The sequence below is a fragment of the Excalfactoria chinensis genome, chromosome 1 (genome assembly GCF_039878825.1).
Source record: "Excalfactoria chinensis isolate bCotChi1 chromosome 1, bCotChi1.hap2, whole genome shotgun sequence".
NCBI classification, from domain to species: Eukaryota; Metazoa; Chordata; class Aves; order Galliformes; family Phasianidae; genus Excalfactoria; species Excalfactoria chinensis.
This window is the reverse complement of record NC_092825.1, coordinates 27,612,179-27,632,949: the sequence shown is the minus strand read 5'-3', so window position 1 is coordinate 27,632,949 and position 20,771 is coordinate 27,612,179. Positions and strand designations below refer to the sequence as shown.

Here is a 20,771-nt window from a genome sequence, read left to right as displayed (position 1 = left end):
TAAATGAACCACAAAAGATGCTCCAGCAAGCATTCATGCCTATAAAATGGCTAATCTTGCAGGAATTTAGGCACTGTTCTATTCTCTCATTTTACCACTTAGGATGCATATTGTGATTCAAAGCCCATGCTGCTACTGAAGTTTGAAAGCAATGAGATTCAGTCAAGGCTTTTAATCAGCCTGAACTCCCTGGTCAGTCTGAGAGTAAAAGAGAGAAAAGGGAGGCTGACCACAATGAGAGGAATCTCCAGTGGCAGGCTAATCATGAGATACACCCATCACAGGGGAAGACTGGAATTGATTTCAGTTGTGCTTTAGAAGGTAAAATGCTCTTCTGCAAACAATGCTGTTCTTTTGAAACAGACCTCTCTCTCTCACACACACACAAAAAATAAAAAAAATAAATAAAAAAATTCCCCCCAAACATTTTCACTGCAAGTCAGCTTTGAATGAACTGGAATGAATTGTTTTATCCAATTCTTTCTTTTCTTAATAGGTTTTGATATATTCCATGGTACTGATAAGAATTTCTGTATGGCAAATGTACGGTATTCATATCAAAGTTATCACTGCTACACAATGGGCTGCGATGTTCTAATGGGGAAGGAATAAAATGAATTCTACAAAATGAAGAATTACATATTTCCTTTAGGTTTTTTGAAGAAGATACAATTCTTGATTAAATTCTACAGAGTGACTCAAAACCACAAAATGGACACAACTATCCACTTAATTCTATACCGTTCTTCTTTTACAAACTGTACCAATTTTTTTCTCTGACACCTCATAGCACATGTTAAAATGGGGTTGGATAAAAAAGGATTCATATTTGGAAGGATAGCCTGTGACTATATGCTTTCATTCCTGCAGATCATAAGATTCACAATGGCCAATGATTATGAAACCAGAAGACTGTGTTCACAAAAATTAAGGCTAATGTTGCAGCAAAATCTCTGTGGCCAACCAAGGAGCTTAAGGCTACTCAGCTCGGCCACTTGCAGCCACAATGCGAGCATTTTCATTGCTCCAGTGTATTGTATGATTCACCTCAGGAAACTGCTTGATTTCCTGGCCTAACAAGGCTAGGAAAGGAGTAAAGAACTACTTTTCTGACTTGCCGAGTCACTACATAGAGTCTGGAGAGACAGCAGCTGTCACAAATTACTAACGCCCCATTACACATCTAGCTGCATTTGGTTGATTCAATTACTCATCAGAAGGGCAAAGAACTGTCTGGCTGTCCTAGAATTACTTCAAGCAATGCAATGTCAGACACCTACTTACAGACCATAATCTTTTCAAGTGTAGCTCTCTTCTCCCATAAAATAATATCTCAATAGGGGAAAAATATTCCTGGTCTAAGACCTCAATGGGAAAAAAAATAATCTCACAGTGTTTGATGAAACCGACACATAGAACATCACCATTCAGTAATGAACACTAACCAAATCTAGCGAAAAAAAACAAAGTCTGAAAAGACACTGGGAGTGGAAAATCACAACTGCAATTTCAGAGGCCCCAGAATGTTGTGCCAGGGGTTAAAAAGGGGTTGATAGCAGACCTGCTCAAGAATTTTCCTCAGAAGAGAGTGAAAATATCTCTGCACAAAGCATAATGCTTGGCAAAGAATGAGTGTTCTTTCTGACAGGAAACCTTTGGGTACTCAAACTACAATTTCTTGTTAAAAAAAAATTTAAAAAGATACCAAATCTCAGGCCAGACTGGTTAGCAGTGCAGTATTTAGCACATTCAACCTGGGAAAGCAAGACTTGGATCACTGCCTGGAAAAGGGAATCATAACTAAAAGGCCATTGCACATTCCATTGTAAGGCTCCCTTCACCTCTGACAGTGGAGTTATTCCACTTTGTGTGAATAATTAAATGCTTGTAAGATCAAGGATTTGCAATCTGATCTATCATATTTCAGATAATAGAATTAACTGCCTAGCTATTCTATCAGTGTTTCTGTCCCAATTAATATTTAATTTGTGTAAAGTGAATAGATTTAACGGGAGTTATCAACGGCATCAAGGTAGAAGGAGAGGTAGGGATGAAATGGGCTAGAAACAAGTTCAAATCCCCAGCATGGACCATGCTGTGCAGGATGTGAAGCCAGGTCTTCCATCAGATAAATACTGTGAGCAGTTTTGGATTCCACAATATGAAGATGGCATAAAACTACTAGCAAATATCCAAAGTAAAGCTACAAAGGTGGTGAAGATTCTAGAGGGCAAGATGTATGAGGAGCAGCTGAGGTCCCTGGGCATGCTCTGTGCAGAGGAGAGGAGCTGAGGGGAGCCCTCATGGTGGCCTCAGCTCCTCACAGGGAGCGGAGGGGTAGCGCTGAGTTCTGCTCTGTGTGACAGCGACAGGGCCTGAGGAAACGGCATGGAGCTGTGCCAAGGGAGGGCAGCTGGGGGTGAGGGAAAGGGTCTGCACCACAGGGCAGTGGGCATGAAATGGGCTGCCCAGGGCAATGGGGATGGCACAGAGCTGTAGGAGTTCGAGTTTGGACAATGCTCTCAGACGTGACAAGTTTTGAATGTTGGGTGGTCCTATGTGGAGACAGGAGTTGGACTCAACGATCCTCGTGGGTCCCTTCCAACTCAGGATATCCTATGATTCCACAAAATAAATTCCCTTGTTTCCAGAAGAAGAAAGGCTCTCAAAGTCAAAGGAAAATGCCTCAGGCTTTGCTTTCAAACAATTGAAAACAGGGAAAAAAATTCAAGTTGGAAATTTCTGTGGTTAGAAAAAGAGTTTCTACCCAGCTGCATACATGCAGAAGATAGGAGATGTGGGATATTATGTCCTTGGCTCCACATGGGTGTCCATGCTGACAGATCATCTGCTTCAGGAACGAACAGATAGGGTCACTTATGCCTTTCACAATTAAGTACAGTTTTATTGAAGATCCTTTGATTAAACTGTACGGCTGAGGGCTGCAGCGCTAACAGCGCATATGGGCAGATAAAAGGATAGCACCAATCTGAGACTATGTTAACAGTATGCGTCTTTGTTTTCATTAACAAAACAAATGTTAAACAGTGCACTGCTGATGTAAGAAAAATACACTTGTGTTACCAAAACACCTGTTGTTTCTTTTAAACACCTCTTCCATCTCATTTGTAAGTTAGCATACATGATTCATGTTATGTGGGCTGGCTCATATCTTGTGTGTGTACAAAACGAGTGGCACCTATCCCAGCTCACAGCTCTACAAGTCACACTGATCCAATCCACTAATTCATCAACTTAAAGCCCAAACACTTGAGAAGTAAAGAAAGTGATAAATATTATTTGGAGAGCCCAGGAAAAAAAAAAAAAAAAAAAAAAAAAAAAAAAAAAAAAAAAAAGAGAGAGAGAGAGAAAGAGAGAGAAATCTGTGCTTATCAGAGCTTCCTAAATCATTTGCTACCTTATCATACTTGGCCCCAATATCTTTTGTTCCCCCCTGCTTTACCTACAGCATAGCATAGTTCAGAGCATTTTAGAGATAAAATTCTGCCAAAGCTTTTGACTGCTTTTAACAGTGTACTATTTCATTCTCTATTAGTATGAAGTATACCCAGCAAAATTTCAAATGACACATTTAGTAGCAGTCCTACCTGCTCCACCTCATTGGCTGTGTACTGCATCGCTTCATTATGTTGCTCTTCCAACATTTCCAAGTTCAACTCCTCCAAGAATTCATTCCTTTCATCATCCAGCCACCCTTCCTCCAGCTGCAAACAATACATTAGTACATTATATTATGTCAGCAAGGACACACGCTAAAATAGGGTAAACCCAAATGGCAGTGCTTGACTAGTTCTTTTTATCATAATGATTCACTTCAGAAAGCCAGGCGGTAGGAGTCCGCTTCTCAAAAAAGGAAGAAGAAAAAGAAAGATAAAAAATGGGACTCTCATGCCTTTTATCCTTTCTTGAAACAGTATGACTGATTTTCTTTCATAATGAAGGAGACTGCACAGCACAGACATTTTTTCTTTTCAAAAGGTATGAAAGGCACAGTGCACAATCCTGAAGCTGTCATGTTCATTACCGCTGAGAGCCCCAGCACTGATAGAGCGGCATCATTACTAATAGGGCCATGAGACAGCCAGGTTCTTTCTCTCACCAGCCTCCACCCCAGTGCTGTACCATAGTGCTGCACTCTCAATAACAGCCTTGCATTGCATTTCTACTGCAATTTCTCCATTGATCTTCAAGGCAAAGATACATAGAGAGGATGGCAATAGGCAGATGTGGCAACTGGAAGGGTAGTTATATTTGTCCTTACAGTGTGCCTGGAAACAACCCTTATCTGTTTGTGCTTTCCCTAAGTGTAGTTCTTTGACATTTGAAGACAATCTTGCAAAAGGATAGGAGGGAATGTTGCATTTTTCATCTAGTCAGTATACCCTCTCTCCACATCTCATTAGCCCCCTTAACAGCTTTCTACGCTAACAAAACCAGCACCCCTGCCCTAAAATGCTTATCTCCCCATTTTGCTCACTGTGCTTATGTGTATATGGCGTGTGTCCATTTGTATTTGTAATCCCTCACCAGATGGTGCACTGCACTGAAAGGGAAAATACCAGTCAGTGACACTCTTGTAAAGGCTGTGATGGTGGGAAAAAAGCAGAAGGCAATATTTATTGTTTTGTCACTGGTGAAAGAACTGGAGGAGGAAGGTGACAAAAGGACGGCACATTCCTAAGCACCAGACAGTGACAACAATGCCAACTATTCATGTCTCAAGGCAGCCAGATCAGTGCAACATAGGCCACCACCTCTGGCAGAAATGCCACCACTGCATCAAAGCACACTTAAGCAAATCAGCAAGTGGTAGTTCAAATCTACACTGAGAGTGATTAGTGTTGTGTGGTACTTACACTTGAATGTTGGTAGGGCATCACTGTTTCCTAAAAGTCTAATGTGCTTTTGCCAAACATAAACTTTCTGAAGTTTTTCTTGGCAAAGTCAGCCTTCAACAGCCCAAAATTAGAAGGAAGGAGTTTGTTTTGTTTTGTTTTGTTTTGTTTTTTTCATTGGAGTGGGGGGGCATGGTATTGAGTGGGGAGCATGATATTTTTATGTTTGTCCTTAATGAGACTTAGAGACTGTTCTCTGAAACATCTAGTATTGACCACTAGTTTTGTTTACTGTTCTCACTTGCTCTTTCTATCAAGGAAAGCAGGAACACAGTCCTTCTTAATATTAAGAATGCAGCTTAATTTATTACATTTGAGGAAACTGCAAAGATAACAAAATCTGGAGGATGAAAGATGGATCTCACTTGGGTAAATCTGCTGCTTTGATCATGGCAGACTGTGAATTTAACTTAATGCGAATCCTTAAGATACACTTTTAGCATAAAGGTCATTTCTACTTTAGCATACATGGGCACTACATTAATTCTGTGCCCCATACACATGTGAATTCACTGCTCATGCTTTTTTTTCAATATTGAACAGGTTAGGCACCTCTTTGGTGATATGCATCAAAACTTAATTATCCATCAGTATTCACCACACAAATAAATTGCCAAAAAAGGTTTTCTTCCCTATGGCCCATTGATTGCACTTAGCAGTCAGCCTTCAAGACTGCAATACTGACAATACCTTTTTCTATCTGAAAATAAAAGCCTGCTTAATCCTGCTATCTTTTGCCAGAGTCAAAGCAAAACAGCTAGCTGAAATAGGTTTGCAGAAGACTGACATCTGATATACTATGGCTGTTTCTTCTGTTTTACATAAATATGTACTCAGAATGTAAAAATTAAAATAAATAGAAACAATAAACAGCAACAACAAAAAAAAACAACAAAGAACACTGTGTCCTGTGATATGGAAGGAGCATCAGTACAGGAAGCAAAAATGTTATGAGAAAGTAATTCCTTACGTCATATCAATATAATTTTTCTAACATTAACCAATCTAAATAAATACAGAGAACAGACTTTCCCTGAGTATGCTCTTAATTAGTTGGTGGGTTTCTGTTCCCTACAGAACAACAAAATTTGAGTGAAAAAGCAAAAAAATAACGTTTTAAAAAGTCTTTAAAACTTCAGCAACTTCCAATGTGAGCTAAAATTTCACAATATACACTGCTCCTTTTTTTGCTGTACAATACGTCACCATCTTTATGGGAATTGCTTAGATTGATGAAAAACATAAAGGAAATAAATGCTGAAATTGTGAATCTTATGTACTAAAACTACTGGACTGAAGTAGAGATTCCAAGTAGCACTGAATTACACTTACTCAATTTAATTTAAACAGAGTATGCAGCTAGCAAAACTGAGAAATATCAGATCAATAGCATGAGAGACAAATGGTAACATAACCAACTTTGTTTGAACTGCTGACAGATGTAGAGTACAGTGACAATATAACGTCTCTTTTCCTTTGCAGTGGCTTAAAAACAGCATATAAAGGGAAGTACAAACAATACTCTTCTTCCACTCTACCTCTCCTTTAGTTTGATGATCAACCTAACACCTCCCCCTACAATGATATAAAATATTCTTGGCATGGCAAAATTTTATTTTTAGCACCACTGAAACATTTCTGAAAGCTTTTGAAAAAGCACCTCCTGAGATACAATTTGTAATGTAACAGCATTTTTTTGTGACCAGGGTACTCTGAAAACAGATCCAGAGCTGCTGAATGGTACTGTAGTGAAATTTCCATAACTGGTACATAAATGAATAGTTGCTTACAAGTGCATGGAATAAAAAGAGCCATCACCAGTGAAAAACTACAGCTTTAAGTAAGCTTGTATAAACGACTAAGGTAAGCATAGGAAGTTTATCGCCAGAACAACTAAGAATCATCAAACAAGCAATATATAGTTTTCAAGTTCTACTTCATATTTTACTAATATCATGTTAGTGCTGTCAGCTTTATTTGTATACCTACTTATTTTGTCTGCTGAAAAAAAAATTGCTTAGCTTGGGGCAAAGAAGCCCTGGCAATATCACAATATTTCCTCTGTAGGCTATAAAGGGGCAAAGCTCTGCAATATCTTTTTCCTCCTTTTGTTAGGAACTTTGGCATTCCTCCTTCCCAGCAGTTTGTTACTTATGGTGACGGTGAACATACAGGATAACCCAGATCCCGGCTCAGTGCATGTATTTACTCTAACCTGCAGTTCTGGCCTTGCAACCAGCAACACAATTTTCTTGCATTCATCACTGGAGAGCAATGCCACTGCCTCTTCTCGATTCTGGACATCTTGCCCATTAATCTAGAAAACAAATGAAAGTGGCACATTAGTTTCTATTTCCACAAAGCAACACACAATAAAGGGCAAATATCAGCTCATTTGTAGTGAATGTATGGACAATGAAACTCGCACAACGGGCTCATCTTCAGCCCCTCAGTGGTAAGTGCCTTCACTCAATTATGCGCTTACTGTAAGAGCTGTATCGATCGCTGAAGGATGGCGGACATCAGAGGAAGCAGTTATGTTCATAAATGTCCAACCTGCGCCCTGGTAACATACATCTAGCAACACAATTAACCAGCCCCTGACAGGTGACGTTCATCTTTCTTCGTTCAGAGTAATGGAAGTGTCACTCTGAGATAATAGTGCTGGTGGAAGCAAGACTGGTAATACTGCAGCTGAAATCAGTCACACTGTGTGCATGTAGAGGGCCAATTAGGAAGCTGCAGCATTATCTCTTGCCAGGCAATACTTACAGGCCACTGCTTATTGCTGCTCCATTTAATCATTTTATATTTGTGTGGATAGATTAGTATCCAGAACCACACAAAACATATATATCCCCCTTGCCAGAGGATAATCAAAATAGAAGTAGTTCTCCAATAAGAAGGTGCTGTTCTTGCTACCTTTCTGCTGTTCTGTCACCTCATCAAACAGACATGACGGTGACTACGTGCAAATTGTATCTTCCTTACATATTTAGTTTTGTCCGAATCCAAAGAAGTGGATTATTCCAATTGTGGTAGTGAAAAAATAGTCTGTTTGAAAATGGATGAAAACAAAATGGGAAGATGGAAAGATATGAACTTTTGGGGGCAAACAGTACTGTGCCCACTACTTCATCTCTTGTAAGCAGCAAGAATTTCCTGTCTGAAAAGTAAAGTTCTGCATGTGTGCGTAAGCCTGAAAATTAAGACACAAAAAAACAGCTTTAACTCAGATTAAAGAAAACCCTGCATCCAACTGGCAATGAGTAAACACTACAAAGGTTACACAAATGGGTAACAATGGTCTGTAGAAGACCAGGCAAGTCTTTGGTGACAAAGACCTGCCATAACCCAAAGTGCTGCAACATAGCCACTGAGAGCTGGGAGCAGATCTCCAGCTTATCCAAACATCCCAAGCTACAGTGGCTGCTCAGCTGGGCAACAGGCCCTTTTCCAACTTGAGACCAGAGCCTTGCTGGCTGCATACCAGTGGAATGAGCAGGACTTCAGTCATGGAGATCGCATCTCTGAGAATACCATTTGTTAGACTGGAGTTTCACAGCTAAAACCAGCAGAAGTTTAGGCAAGTTTCACTGGGACTGTCCTAATAAATTCCTTTCCCTTGGCTTCATAATATTTGACATGAAATATCCAGACTTGAGATCTCTAAGAGGATTGTGAAGGTGACTGGAGAGGTTGTGTGATGTTTGTAAGAATGAGGACAGTTACAGCCTCATGAGGAAATCCACTGTAGTTTTGTGAGAAATGCACAAAACATTATCCCCCTATAGCTGTAAGCAATAGCATCTGCTGCCCCCAGCAAATGCCCCATGTTCACAACTCTGCCTTGCTCACAGCCTCAGTATAATCCGCAATAATGGCATTGTCACCTTCTATTTCTCTGAGTTATCTCATCAATAAGAGTAGATAGAGGGTCAATGTGTTTTCAGATATGAAAGTAAACCCCACATAACTCTCTGGGTATTAACTTTAATGATCAAACTCATAGCTATATATCAGCACTGACATTAAAGTAATGCTCCAGCCTACAAAAACACGGCAGAATTACATATGCTTGCTCTCACCTCTGGAGTCTTCACTCACAATTGAAATGAATTTCATAAGGAATTTGAGAATGTTTGCCTGAACTGCTCTTGGCTTTCCCCTTAATCCAGAAATTTCAGAAATAAAGGAAAACAGCAGGAAATGAATCTATCCTCAATTTACTTAAAGTGTATAGAGGAAGAATGAACATGGTTTCTACTTGCTTGAATGAACAAGATTTTTTACTGATTTTTTAAAGTTAAAAACACCACTATATTTTGTTTACTTCCTTCAATGGTTATTTTATAAAAAGACACAGAAAACAGCACACTGACTTTTCCGCTCCTATTCCTAGTTGGCAGTGTGGCCCCACAGCCCCATCCTTTTGTGCTCAGGAGACTAGCTACAACTCCAAAGCTGATACAACGGTGAGAAATATGACTACAGATTTCAACAGAGATGCTAGTTGCAGGAATAAGAAGACTGGAGAGAAGGAACTTGTGACAGCCAGAAACCTAACGTTAAAGAAGGGCAATTCCAAAACTGTTTACAGAAAAGCAACCTGTCATTACCAGGAGCTACTTCTGGAAAAAATAAAATAAAATAAAATAAAATAAAAATAAAAATAAAAATAAAAATACAAGGGAAATAGACTGGAAACCAGATCTAAGATGCTATAATAGAGAAGTTTCCAACTGACTGACTTTTGGTAGCTATTTTCTGATTTTGTCATCAGTTCAAAATTGTCACCAACAGTTCTAAACACAAACCCACTGCTATTCCAGCTATTCCCCTGTCCATCCACACTCTGCCTTCCCTCCTCCAGATCTGGACTATGGGTGCTGAGACTTATTGCACAAACCTATGTGCAGGACAGTTGCAGGGGCAGATCTCTGAATGAGAAGATCGATTGAAACCAAAGGGAAGAAAAATGCCGAGATGGTAGATTAGCAAAGAACCCCCAACAGTGTTGTTTTATTGGCAGAGAAAAGAAAATATTAACAAAAACTGAGTGAACACCCTGTTCAAGTACATTCAAGATCATCCATTATGGACAACATATCTTTTGTATGAAAACTCCTACCATCAATGCTCAGCCTGAGTGATTTTTATCCAAATTTATGCAATCAGTGAATGATCAGCAACTTTCTGACACCTGTATTTATGTTTTCTGGATCCCTATTTGAAATTTGACACTGAGATGAACATAAGGAAAATGAGATTTGCTAATAAATACAGCAATGAGATACACGGGATATAAGGGCATGAGCCAGAACAAGTTTGTCATTCTCATTTTTCAGTACACGCACTTTAGCTCCCAGCTATTGTGTTAAAAAACAGACAGACATGGATTTTCTCATCGATCACAGTAACAAAGAGAACTACCTTCCCTCATTAACAGTCCACGGAGAAGACAGCTCTGTATGTTTGAAGAAAGAGTTTAGGAATAAGGCTATTGTCACATACTTGCAAAATGCGGTCTCCTTCACGGATCCGTCCATCTCTGGCAGCGATGCTGTTTGGATCAACCTGCATAGGACAGCATTCAGTAACTGAACATTAAAATATTTTTACTGGAAACCAATCACAGCTACTGAATTTGAAAACATGCCTTTTTTTTTTTTTTTTGCTCTGTACAGAAGCAATTTAAATCTTTCTTTACAACCCCATGAACTCAACAGTTCATTAAATAATCGCATAAGCTTGTTTCAGATAAAAACCTAAAGACTGAAAGGGTCGGGAGCATATCACTGTCAGATTAATACTTTTCTTTGCCACTGTCATGCATTAACCTTCAGTTGTCAGAGCACTAAGAATTAACTACAGAGATCCTCTGCTCTGGAAGTTCACTAAGGGCTGCAGTGATTCTGTAGCCATTGATACCACCATACAAATGGGCCTGTCTTTAGGAAAGAAGCAGGATTATTTTTCTTGCATGAAAATATTTACTACTAAATGATTGCTTCAGTTATCAAGCTGTTATTTTCTCTGTAATTTTGCAGTTCTCAAGGAAACAGTGAAAAACCCCAAAGGATCTATTCTGTATAGATCACTCATAAGTTCTGTATAATGTTTCTGGTCTGAGCCAGTTAATTTTAAGTCAGTTTAACCTAAATAGAAGTTTAGAGCTCCATTAACAGTTTATCAAAGTCACTATAGCTCATCCCTGAGCAATGACCTACTATTCATTGCAGGGCAATTCGATCTATCACCTTGCATTCGATGGATATCTTGAATCATTTATTTTGCTTCATTGTGCTACAAGCTATTTTTTCAAACAAAACATTTGAGTTTAGCATTTGTTTGCAGATTACATCCTCTGCAGCTGTTAGATACCATTTTCTTCTCATGCATTCTCATAGAAAAAAAAATTCTTAAATGTTTAATCAAGTATGAGAGACAATATAATTGCAGTCACTTAAAAAAAAGGTCTGCGAAATTTCTACCATGTAGGAAAAACAGCACATTTCATATACAGTTCTGGAGTGTAGTAGAAGGCTCCTGCATTTTACTTCTCTTCACAAGGTCAGACTTTAGCAGCAGCACCCATACAACCATTGGAAGACTTATTCTTATGTTAATTCCTTATACTAGTTCTAGGTCTGTGCTTTTCAGCTTCTTTGACACTGCTTCTGGCCAGTGAAGCAGGCCTCTTAATCCTTGTTTATTAAGCAGGAGAAAACTCTCTACCAATTAATTCCATCCATGAGCTTCACCCAGAACATGGTACAACAAGACATAAAAATGACAATCTGGGAAACTAGAACAATCATTAGTGAGCTTGGACTCACAAGAGTTCTCTGCTTTACCTAGGAAAACAACCATCTTGGACATGAGTGGAGACCCAAAGGGAATTAATGTGTGTGGAAGTCTTCTGGACTGACATTGTGAAACATCTCAAGATACGTGTAGGATGGCATGTTTTCCTTGTAAGTAACTGAAAAACTCAGCATTCTGCTCATCTCAATACCCAGTACTCTATTTCTTGACTGATAAAAATACAAAAATTATTAGGAGAGGTCAGCATTTCTGACACGTTCATCTCTCAGGCTATTCTTTCATTCAACTGTGGTATGTTTGTGATGTCATCACTGTACAAAAGCCACAATAAAATAAGGATTACTGAGGCTGTGACAGAATGAAATGCAAACAGGGTGTGGAGTAGTCTCTCTCTTGAAATTCTGCCTGCTTTCCCATATAAGGGCAGGTTTCTTTCAAAATTCAGACCATGCTCAGGCTGCTTTGTATTTCCCTAACTATGGTGTTTTAGTTAAAAGCATTTGGATTAAAGAAGCATGCTAGTAATAATTACACTACTTGAGAAACACAATTTAAATTGATAATCTAAATGAATTGGAAGTGACACATGCTGGCTGATGGCCGATGTTTCTGCAGCCTCGTCTCAGAGTACTTGCTCTCATATTCCCAGACGTGTTCCCTCCTCCCCAGCCTGTGTTTTTACCTCGCTGACGTAGATTCCTGTGTCTTCCTCATCATCGGTTCTGTAGCAGACAGTCAGTCCCAGCTTCTCCTGGCTGCTAATGCGACACAGCTCCACCTCCTACAAAGAAGCACACAGGCTCATGCAATGGCTTTTGCCAGAAGTGGAAAAAAACTACCTGGCATGAAGGAGCACTGATTCCAGTCTGTCCAGCCATGGAGAAAGGACAGTTTTTTCTCAGTATGGCACATCTCACACCTACACATCAAGATGCAGCTGACAAACGGCAGAAGTCTGTTGTAACTGCTCAGTCTCAAGATACATTATTTTGTGTGCAACTTTAGGTGAGAAAAATACTCTGTGAATTAAGAAGGAAATTCCAATATGTGGTAGGTTCAAGTAATACAGAAACTACTTCAGAAGACTTGCCTAAGAAATATAGATGTGAATTGATTTTGTAGTTTTTTAGCCTTTGGATAATAGGAGCTGACTTACAGCATATTACACAGTCATTTTAGTCCTATCACACCAACTATTGACTTATAGGATATAGGACAGGCTGGCTACACATCAATCAATCCATCACACTAGCACCACTCCCTTCCAGCAACACTAAATCATAAAGCAAAAACACAGCCTTCCACTAATAGCATTATTCATTCCCTGGCCATCTTAGTGCCGTACTTTCTTTGCAGAAGTTGTTAGATAACAGAGGGATGCTTTAAGGAATCTCCTGTGGAGCTGAACAACTACTGCATCCTCCTCAATTGTGAGGTGATGCAGAAAACATATTTTTAGTGCCAGATGTCCCAGCAGTGGCATCTCATGAAAACTGCAAGTTTTAGGGCAGATGGCACAGTGATAACTACTACATCCATCCATCTGAGTTAAGCATCTTTAGAGTTTCACAGGGGAACCATTCATAAAAATGCAGAACTGTGCTTGGTTTCAACACTGTGAGGCAAATAATTGCAATAGGGCACGATGAATCCAGTAACAGAGAGTATAAGCTTGGTTGCAAACAAAAAAGCTTTGGCTGAGAAGGGGTATTTTAAAAGGAGTCTGCAAGTGACACTTATAACCATGAAAAAAAAAAAAAAAAAAAAAAAGACAGAAAAAAAAAAAAAGAAAAAAGAAAAAAAAGAGAGAACAGACAAAAGAATCCTTCACAATCCATCCACTTTTCATACTTGATACAGTACAGTCTCAAGTTCAGGATGCATTAGGACAACCTCCCTAGCACAAGCCTTGCCAGGGCAAATGTGGGATCTCTTTGTTCTGTACAGTTCTCCTGCAGCAGCAAACAGAGCCCAGTGCTGGGCTATGGTGAGAGAAACTGCACCCTTTTCTGACTAAAATAGCTATGCATCCCAAACACAGACTTCTCCCTCTGTCTGGTGGAGAAGAGCAGAAAGACCTATGACTCAGGTATTGAGTTTGTTGCAGTGACAGTGACTTGGCTATGCCACAGATCCAGTCCTCTTCTCAAATCCAGAGTCTGGTTCTCAGCCTGCAATATAGTTTATCCCTCCCTATCTTCAGAAATATCACAGAGATCAAGATACAAACAGGCATACAGCAGGAAGTCCAATGGAATTGTGGAGACCAGACATCAGAAAAACACTTACTGAAAACCTCTGGTTCACACACAAGGGTTAGCCAACGAACCCCATGCAGTTTGCTTTTCAGTAAGTGTGCTACTGGGACTTGATCCCTGCTCTCTCACCAATGCCCAAATCTACATGGGTTCAGTACCTGCATAAACTTTATAAATACCTCCCTGGACTTTGAACATTCGATGCTTTAGTAAAATACTTTGAAAGCATAGATAATACTATGAAACCTATAGCATTCTTTAGTTTTTCTAAAGAAGGACAATCACTTTAAATAGCTTATTGTGAGGTAAGATGAGAAATTAGTTGTGACTACATGTGTTATACATCAGGTTTGAAAGAAAAAATAAAAAAAAAGAAGGGACTGTTTTACTATGGAAGAGAATTACAGTGACCTGATTCTGGCACTGGGAGTGAAAATACATATACTGAAGGGAGGCCTGTTCAAAACCCATAATAATTGATGCCTCCAGAGGGAAGGAACACTTGACTAGAACTGTAATATTAGGGAGGAATTACAGTAACAAAATGGCTTCAATTACAGCAACAAGGTATACTTTTAAGGAATAAAGAAGCTTGCAGTCCCTTGGAGGCCTATAAGGAAGCCTAAATACACCATAAAGGGCTGAGACTGGGACCTTTAAATCAAGGCAAATGAGGAGCTGTGCACAAGCTGAAATCCACTGACTTTCATTGTCCTGCTGGCACCAACTCCAATCTCCCTGAGCTGAGGCTGGACGGTGACCCCAAGGACTGCTCTGAACATAACTTCTTTGGTCAGGAATAACCTTGATGTTCCTGTGGATGATTTGTCTCAAAATGTTTGTTACTACAAAGCTGTGTGATGTTTCAGGCTGCAAATGAGCTGAAACATTTCAGCATGTGCTAGTTCAACAACCAGAGTAATTTAACCATTTATGGCATTAAAGTGAAGAAAATGAGGGCAACTCTAGAACTCCATCCTGGGAATCGAAGAGGCTTGCTAAAATCTTCTCTGGGAACAGACTGCTGACAAATACCAGTGCCAAACATCCCCTGACTGGGATGCAGCATGCCTGGCTGTGCACAGTGTTTGCATTGCCACAGCTTTCATTTCTTTTCTCAGAAAAGAACAGAGCTCAGAGCTGAGATCTATTCTCTGTAGTCCTGGGATTACACCTTTCTTTGGTGACTGTGTGAGATGTGCTTTCATGATACTGTTTGTGGCTGTGTGTGGCCTTAGAAGCTTCAGATAGTCACTGTAGTACTCAGCATCAAAAGATAATTGCCCAATAAACATTTCATGTTTTTCAGTCTAGATTCAAGTATAGGCTAAAGTAATATGTCATTCTGACTGGGGATGAAATTGGACGAGGTCTCCTTCTCTGCATGGAAATCACTACAAATAACAGTTCTTTTCTCACCACACAACTACAGTACTAACCTCAAAGCATCTTCTTTTTTAAAGCAAACAAAACACATCCTGGTCAAACAAATCAGGGCTAACAACATACTTGGAATATTTAAAAACACTTTATATAAAATACTAATTCATCTCTTAGAGCTGAAGTCCACAAGCTCAGTCTTTATCTGGTGGCTAAAATGAACATCAGAAACAAAGAGAAGAGCAGCTACTTAGGCACCAGAGAACCAAGACCATGATGGTCAGAAGCATTTCACTTTGCATTTCTTGACAGATGCTTTTTAGTGTGTGCTGGCATTACTGTTGTTGTTTTCCCTACTGTTCTTAAACAAAAGAAACAATGTTTGGCAGCAGTAATGGATTTTTAAGGATACGTTCTCCTTCCTTTAGATACACACACATGCACACACACACACACAAGCAGATAGTTGCTTTCTCTTACTTCAGGTTTGGGGTTTTTTGTGTATGCATGTAGGAAATGAGTCGTCTTCAAAATTCAGCATTTCAGAAAGCTGTGAGAAACAATATTTGGGGATTCATGAAGTGTGCTGACAGACAGATGGTGGAAGGAGAGGGACTGAGCAGAGCGCTCAGGAGATGACAGCCTCCCCATCTTTTGGGCACTCTGGGGGCAGCCGCCTCTCAACATGAATGGTATTTTGCTGCCAAGTGACAGAAATCAATGCCAAATTGCTAAATCTTTGACTTGCTGCTTCTTTCCTCTGTGTGGGCAGAACAATAATTCAGCACAATTCCATGGTGAAGACAATTCTTTACAGGGTTTTGCCATAAATTATTTTCTTAAAAGACAGAGATTAAAATCAGAATAAGAACTGTCCTACCCTGAAAGACCAGGATGCCAGTGTACAAGATAACCCATTCCTGCAAAGAGTTGGAGGTCGTGCTGTTGAAGGACTGAAAACTGGTTATGCTGGTCATCCTCTACAGTGATGGAGTGGTGGCTATAGTGTCTGGTTCCCAGTTAAAGGCCATCATTTGCTTTGGTGACAGAAAACCAGTTTACAGGCTGTCAGCTTCAGGAGAGTTAAGACCAAGCAAGGAGCTGTCACCTCTTTGGGGTAGGAAGACTAGGTTAATACTGTCATTTCTCTCAGGTGGCAGAGAGGTGAGTTATAAGTGTAAAAAGGTTAAGGAACATTAAAAGAGTGCTTGTAAATGTTTGCATCAGTTTGCAGTTACAGTAGGTCTTTCTAATAAAAGCTTGATTACAGTGAGTAAAGCTGATAGTCTGTTAGAAAACAGATCATGAACCTTTCTGTGACTTTCCCTGAATAGTCTTCTGGGGACAAAAAGAGCTCTGAACTCTTCACATTTTCCTGTCATACACAGAATTACAGGCGAAGCTGGTAGTTTCCTCTTGCTGCACCCAGAAGATGTCGACAAGAGTCATCCATTTGATGACCTTATGTTGAAATAACTGCGTAGATGGAAAGCTTACTTTGCCCCATTTTTCCTAGCTCTTCTCTCTGCCAGTGGCCTCTACTAGGCCATAAGCATGTTAGAATCCTTCCCCCACTTTCTCTCAGGATTAGTTATTCCTCTTTAAACCCATCTACAGTGTGGCTGAGCTCTGCTCCTGCATCATCACTCTTTCCAGAAACACAATTTTTTGGGATCTATTCTGTATTCAGCTGTCGTAGATGCTGGTGCTCATGTAACTGCTTCTGGTCACTTCATGTAACTTTCTGTAACTTGTTTCCCTCATCTATGAAAAGCAGACAACAAAGCAAACAGCACAACAGTAGCATGAATGATTACAGAGTGCTTGAAAAGCACTGCGAAAAAATATTATAAACAGCCCATGCCCTTTCATTATTTCCTGGCTGCCCTTATAGAAGTTGCTGTACACCACTAAAAGGACCAAGAGATTATCAGGGCTGTATTAGCTATTGTGTTCCATTCACCTGTACAGTACATCAAAGTAATGTGTCCCAGGAACTTTGAAAATGCCATTAGAGGGGGGAATAGGGAATCAAAATACAACAGGATTTTTTCCTAAATGAAATGTGTGTGTTATCATTTGGGTTAATATTTTAAGTCCTCATAACAATGAGGAAATTACCTCATTGGTGAGACAGACAAAAACCGAACTAATTTTAACCAGTGCTTATTTTAGCATAATGGAAATATGTTATTTTAAAACCTGTGATTCGTATTTCAGGATTTGCTTTTTTGAGACATGCTAAGATGAAGGATCCTAAACACATTCTGCTTATGATTCAGCTGGATATTTAATCTCTTAGCATTAACCAGCATCAGCCTTGTCCCATTGAATTCCATTATTCTTAGCTGAAAAGAACGTCAGCTGTTAATGCTGCTTATATATTTAGTACAGTGTAACCTGTAAAAGCAAAACGCTGTGCTCTCTCTCATTAGAATAATTCTCTTGAATGGAAAAAGAAATAAAAAATGGAAAGGAAGTTTTGGTATTTACAATAATGAAATCTCCAGGTTTTAAATTAGGAGTCAACACTACATGTACTGCTTTTAGGAAAGGAAGTCAATAAATCCTATGGGAAGACTCTTAATTTACCAAAGGAAAGAGAAAAAGCTGTCAGTCTGGAAAAACCCGCTTTCCAATCAGGCAGCACTCAAAATGGCAAAGCATCTTGGTGTTGTATCCCTGACCATATTCACTTTCTCTGTCTCTATTTGGCTTGTCCAGTCTGGCAAATCACCCGGCATTTAGTTTGCTACCTTCTATGATATTTAATCTTCATAATGCTTTGCACCTGTTTTCAGTGGCAAGTAATCCCACTTGTGAAATAAAAATAAATAACACAAACAGAACCAGAGCTATCTCCTCTAAGGAGCAGGCTGACAGTTCAATCTAACGAAGTCCTAGTAGGGTGAAGAGCTAACAGTGAAGAAGCTGGAAAGAAAAATCCACTTCTAATTCAGAAGTGATAAGATTGTAACATATATTACATGTTATATAAAAACATATGTTACAAGTGAGTGTGGGTATAAAAAGAGGAAACAAGTCTGGGTTTGCATTAAAAAAAGCATGAGCAGTTGAAAAACTGACGTTCTTTAGACTTTCTTTTATAACATCATTTTTTTCACCTCTGAATTTGTTCCATGCTGCGAATGTGATTGTCAGGTACAAACAATCAGAGTGTGTACAATGAGTAAGGCTGCACACTTAAAGAGAAGCTTAGTGTTTCAAGTATTACATTACAGTTATTCTAATCATACTTCCTACTCTCTGACTTAAGTAGGGCCTTTATTTAGCACCAATGTCTTTTAACTGTGACCAGAAATAATTTGATGAAATTCATAAAAAACATGTGCATCAGCAGGAACCACCACAACAATCTATTTTTAATAGACTTACTTTATTTTATTTTCCCTAGGAAAATCCAAGATTCCCTAATCTTTGTTCAGATGAAGAGAGTCTGTGGTGCTTCCAATGTTCCTTTAACGAAGTAACTTCATTTTAAGTTTGTTATTTTATATTCGGGTTTGAGGAGCATTAAATATTTGTTTACTTGTGTGTGCATGTGTCTGTGTGAACGGATGGGAATAAGTTTATGCATGTGTGTGTACATAGAGAAATACAATACAGTGTATACTGGGCAGCCTGGTCTAGCGGTTGGCAACCCTGCACACAGCAGGGGGGGGTTGAAACTAGATAATCTTTGAGATCTTTTTCAACCCAGGCCGTACTATGATTCAATGATATGCCTTTGTGTTTAAGTACCTATGCACTACAGAGGAGTCTCATCTATCAATCATCAATCCATTCCTTTAAGAGCATGACTGCAACTCTTAAAATCAGAGATGTGTTTCTCACCCACAGTGAGAAATAAGAAGTATCCAATGATTCCACAATACACAGTACCAGAGCAATGACATTGACAGCCATCTCTGGACTCTCTTTTTTAATGTTAAACCTTATGGAAGCCTAATGATTTATTAACAACAATAATAAGGGACAGCTCACAGGAAAGATTATATAAAGCAAGTGGCTATGACTGCAGCTTTCTTAGGTGCATCAACAAAAAGATCAAACAATGCCTAGGACTGCCAGACTGAAGGAAGCTATACAGCAGGCAAACAAAGGCATCACAGACCTGAGAAACACCACAAGTCCATCAAGAGTTGCACTCCCTCCTCAGAAGAATTTCCCAGGAAATATGTTAATGCCTATGATACACAGGCTAATTGCAGGATATGCAGCAGAAGTATTCAGCGTGAAGCAGTGTGTAATTAAACTGCCCTCTGCTTCACAGGTCACTGCATTTTTTTCCACACAGAAACTTATATCTAAATGTTTGTAATGCATTTTATTTATGAACACCAGCCACTTTCACTTCAGAAAAAATGTTTTCATCAAAAAAACAAAGCCCTTAACTTCTCAGACACCTTCACCAAGGCAGGCAATCAGCATCGCGGGATTTTAGCAGATTACATTTCATTTTTAGAACCAATTTAATAAATGAAAATGGAGATTTGGTTGAGTTCAAGATTTCTCTTTTAAAGCTGCAGACATTTTTGACTTATGAAAACAACCTTCTCTAACACTCCCAGTGTGTTCTGTTATGCAGATTTTACCTAGACAGCCACATTCACAATGTACTTGGGGGCTATTTGGATGTAAATAGAAAAGCTGTGGAGCAAGACAGAGCCAGCCTAGATGTAAACAAGCTGGAACTGCTGGCTGCTGTGCTGTTACAAATAAAATTGCATTCCCCACTGTCTTCTCACTTATCAGTTTTGACAGAAGACTGTCTTGACTTCTCATAAACAGCATCGAAAAGGACAAATCACATTGGGTGTCAGATTTGCCAGAATGGATTTGGTTGGTAGCTTACCACAAAGAAAAAGAGGGTTATCTCCATTCCACATGGTGGGGAAAAACAATGCTCTATCCAAGGGGTGGGGGCTCTACCTGATAGGATAAAGACTCATTTAATCTTCATTTTTTAAAGTCTGGGTGAGATTTGAGAATCTATGATACAAGATTTGTTTACATCAAAGCAGAAAGAAAAAGTATCAGCAAGCATTTCTCAAATGCATAATCCAAAAGCAAATACAACACAGAATGGGAAATATTTAAAAATTAAATCACTTTCCTGCTGATCTATGCTTTATAGCTACACTTAGAGCCACACGCTGCTTTGTATCCAGACAAAGGATGCTCTGGGACAGAAGGATGCTGTAGACAATGATACCAGTGTTAAAAAAAGGAAAGTAAAATAAATAAATAAATAAATAAATAAAGGCAAAAAACCCCAACAAAATTAGCACAATCACACATAGGCATCTATTAATAAAATATTATCTATCTTGCAATTTTGGGAGCAGAATTTGTTCCTGCAGCTGAC

At 39.2% G+C, this 20,771-nt stretch overlaps 1 protein-coding gene across 3 annotated transcripts in view; it reads right to left on the bottom strand.

Annotated features, from left to right (window-relative positions):
• Positions 1-20,771, bottom strand: part of PDZRN4 (PDZ domain containing ring finger 4) — a 236,303-nt gene that overhangs the window by 6,801 nt on the left and 208,731 nt on the right. For all 3 annotated transcript variants that reach the window (XM_072338668.1, XM_072338677.1, XM_072338687.1), the window contains 4 exons: positions 12,427-12,525; positions 10,431-10,493; positions 7,132-7,233; positions 3,609-3,725 (listed from right to left, as the gene is read on the bottom strand). In XM_072338668.1, coding sequence (XP_072194769.1) covers positions 3,609-3,725; positions 7,132-7,233; positions 10,431-10,493; positions 12,427-12,525 — 381 coding nt within the window. The remainder of the gene's footprint in view (positions 1-3,608; positions 3,726-7,131; positions 7,234-10,430; positions 10,494-12,426; positions 12,526-20,771) is intronic.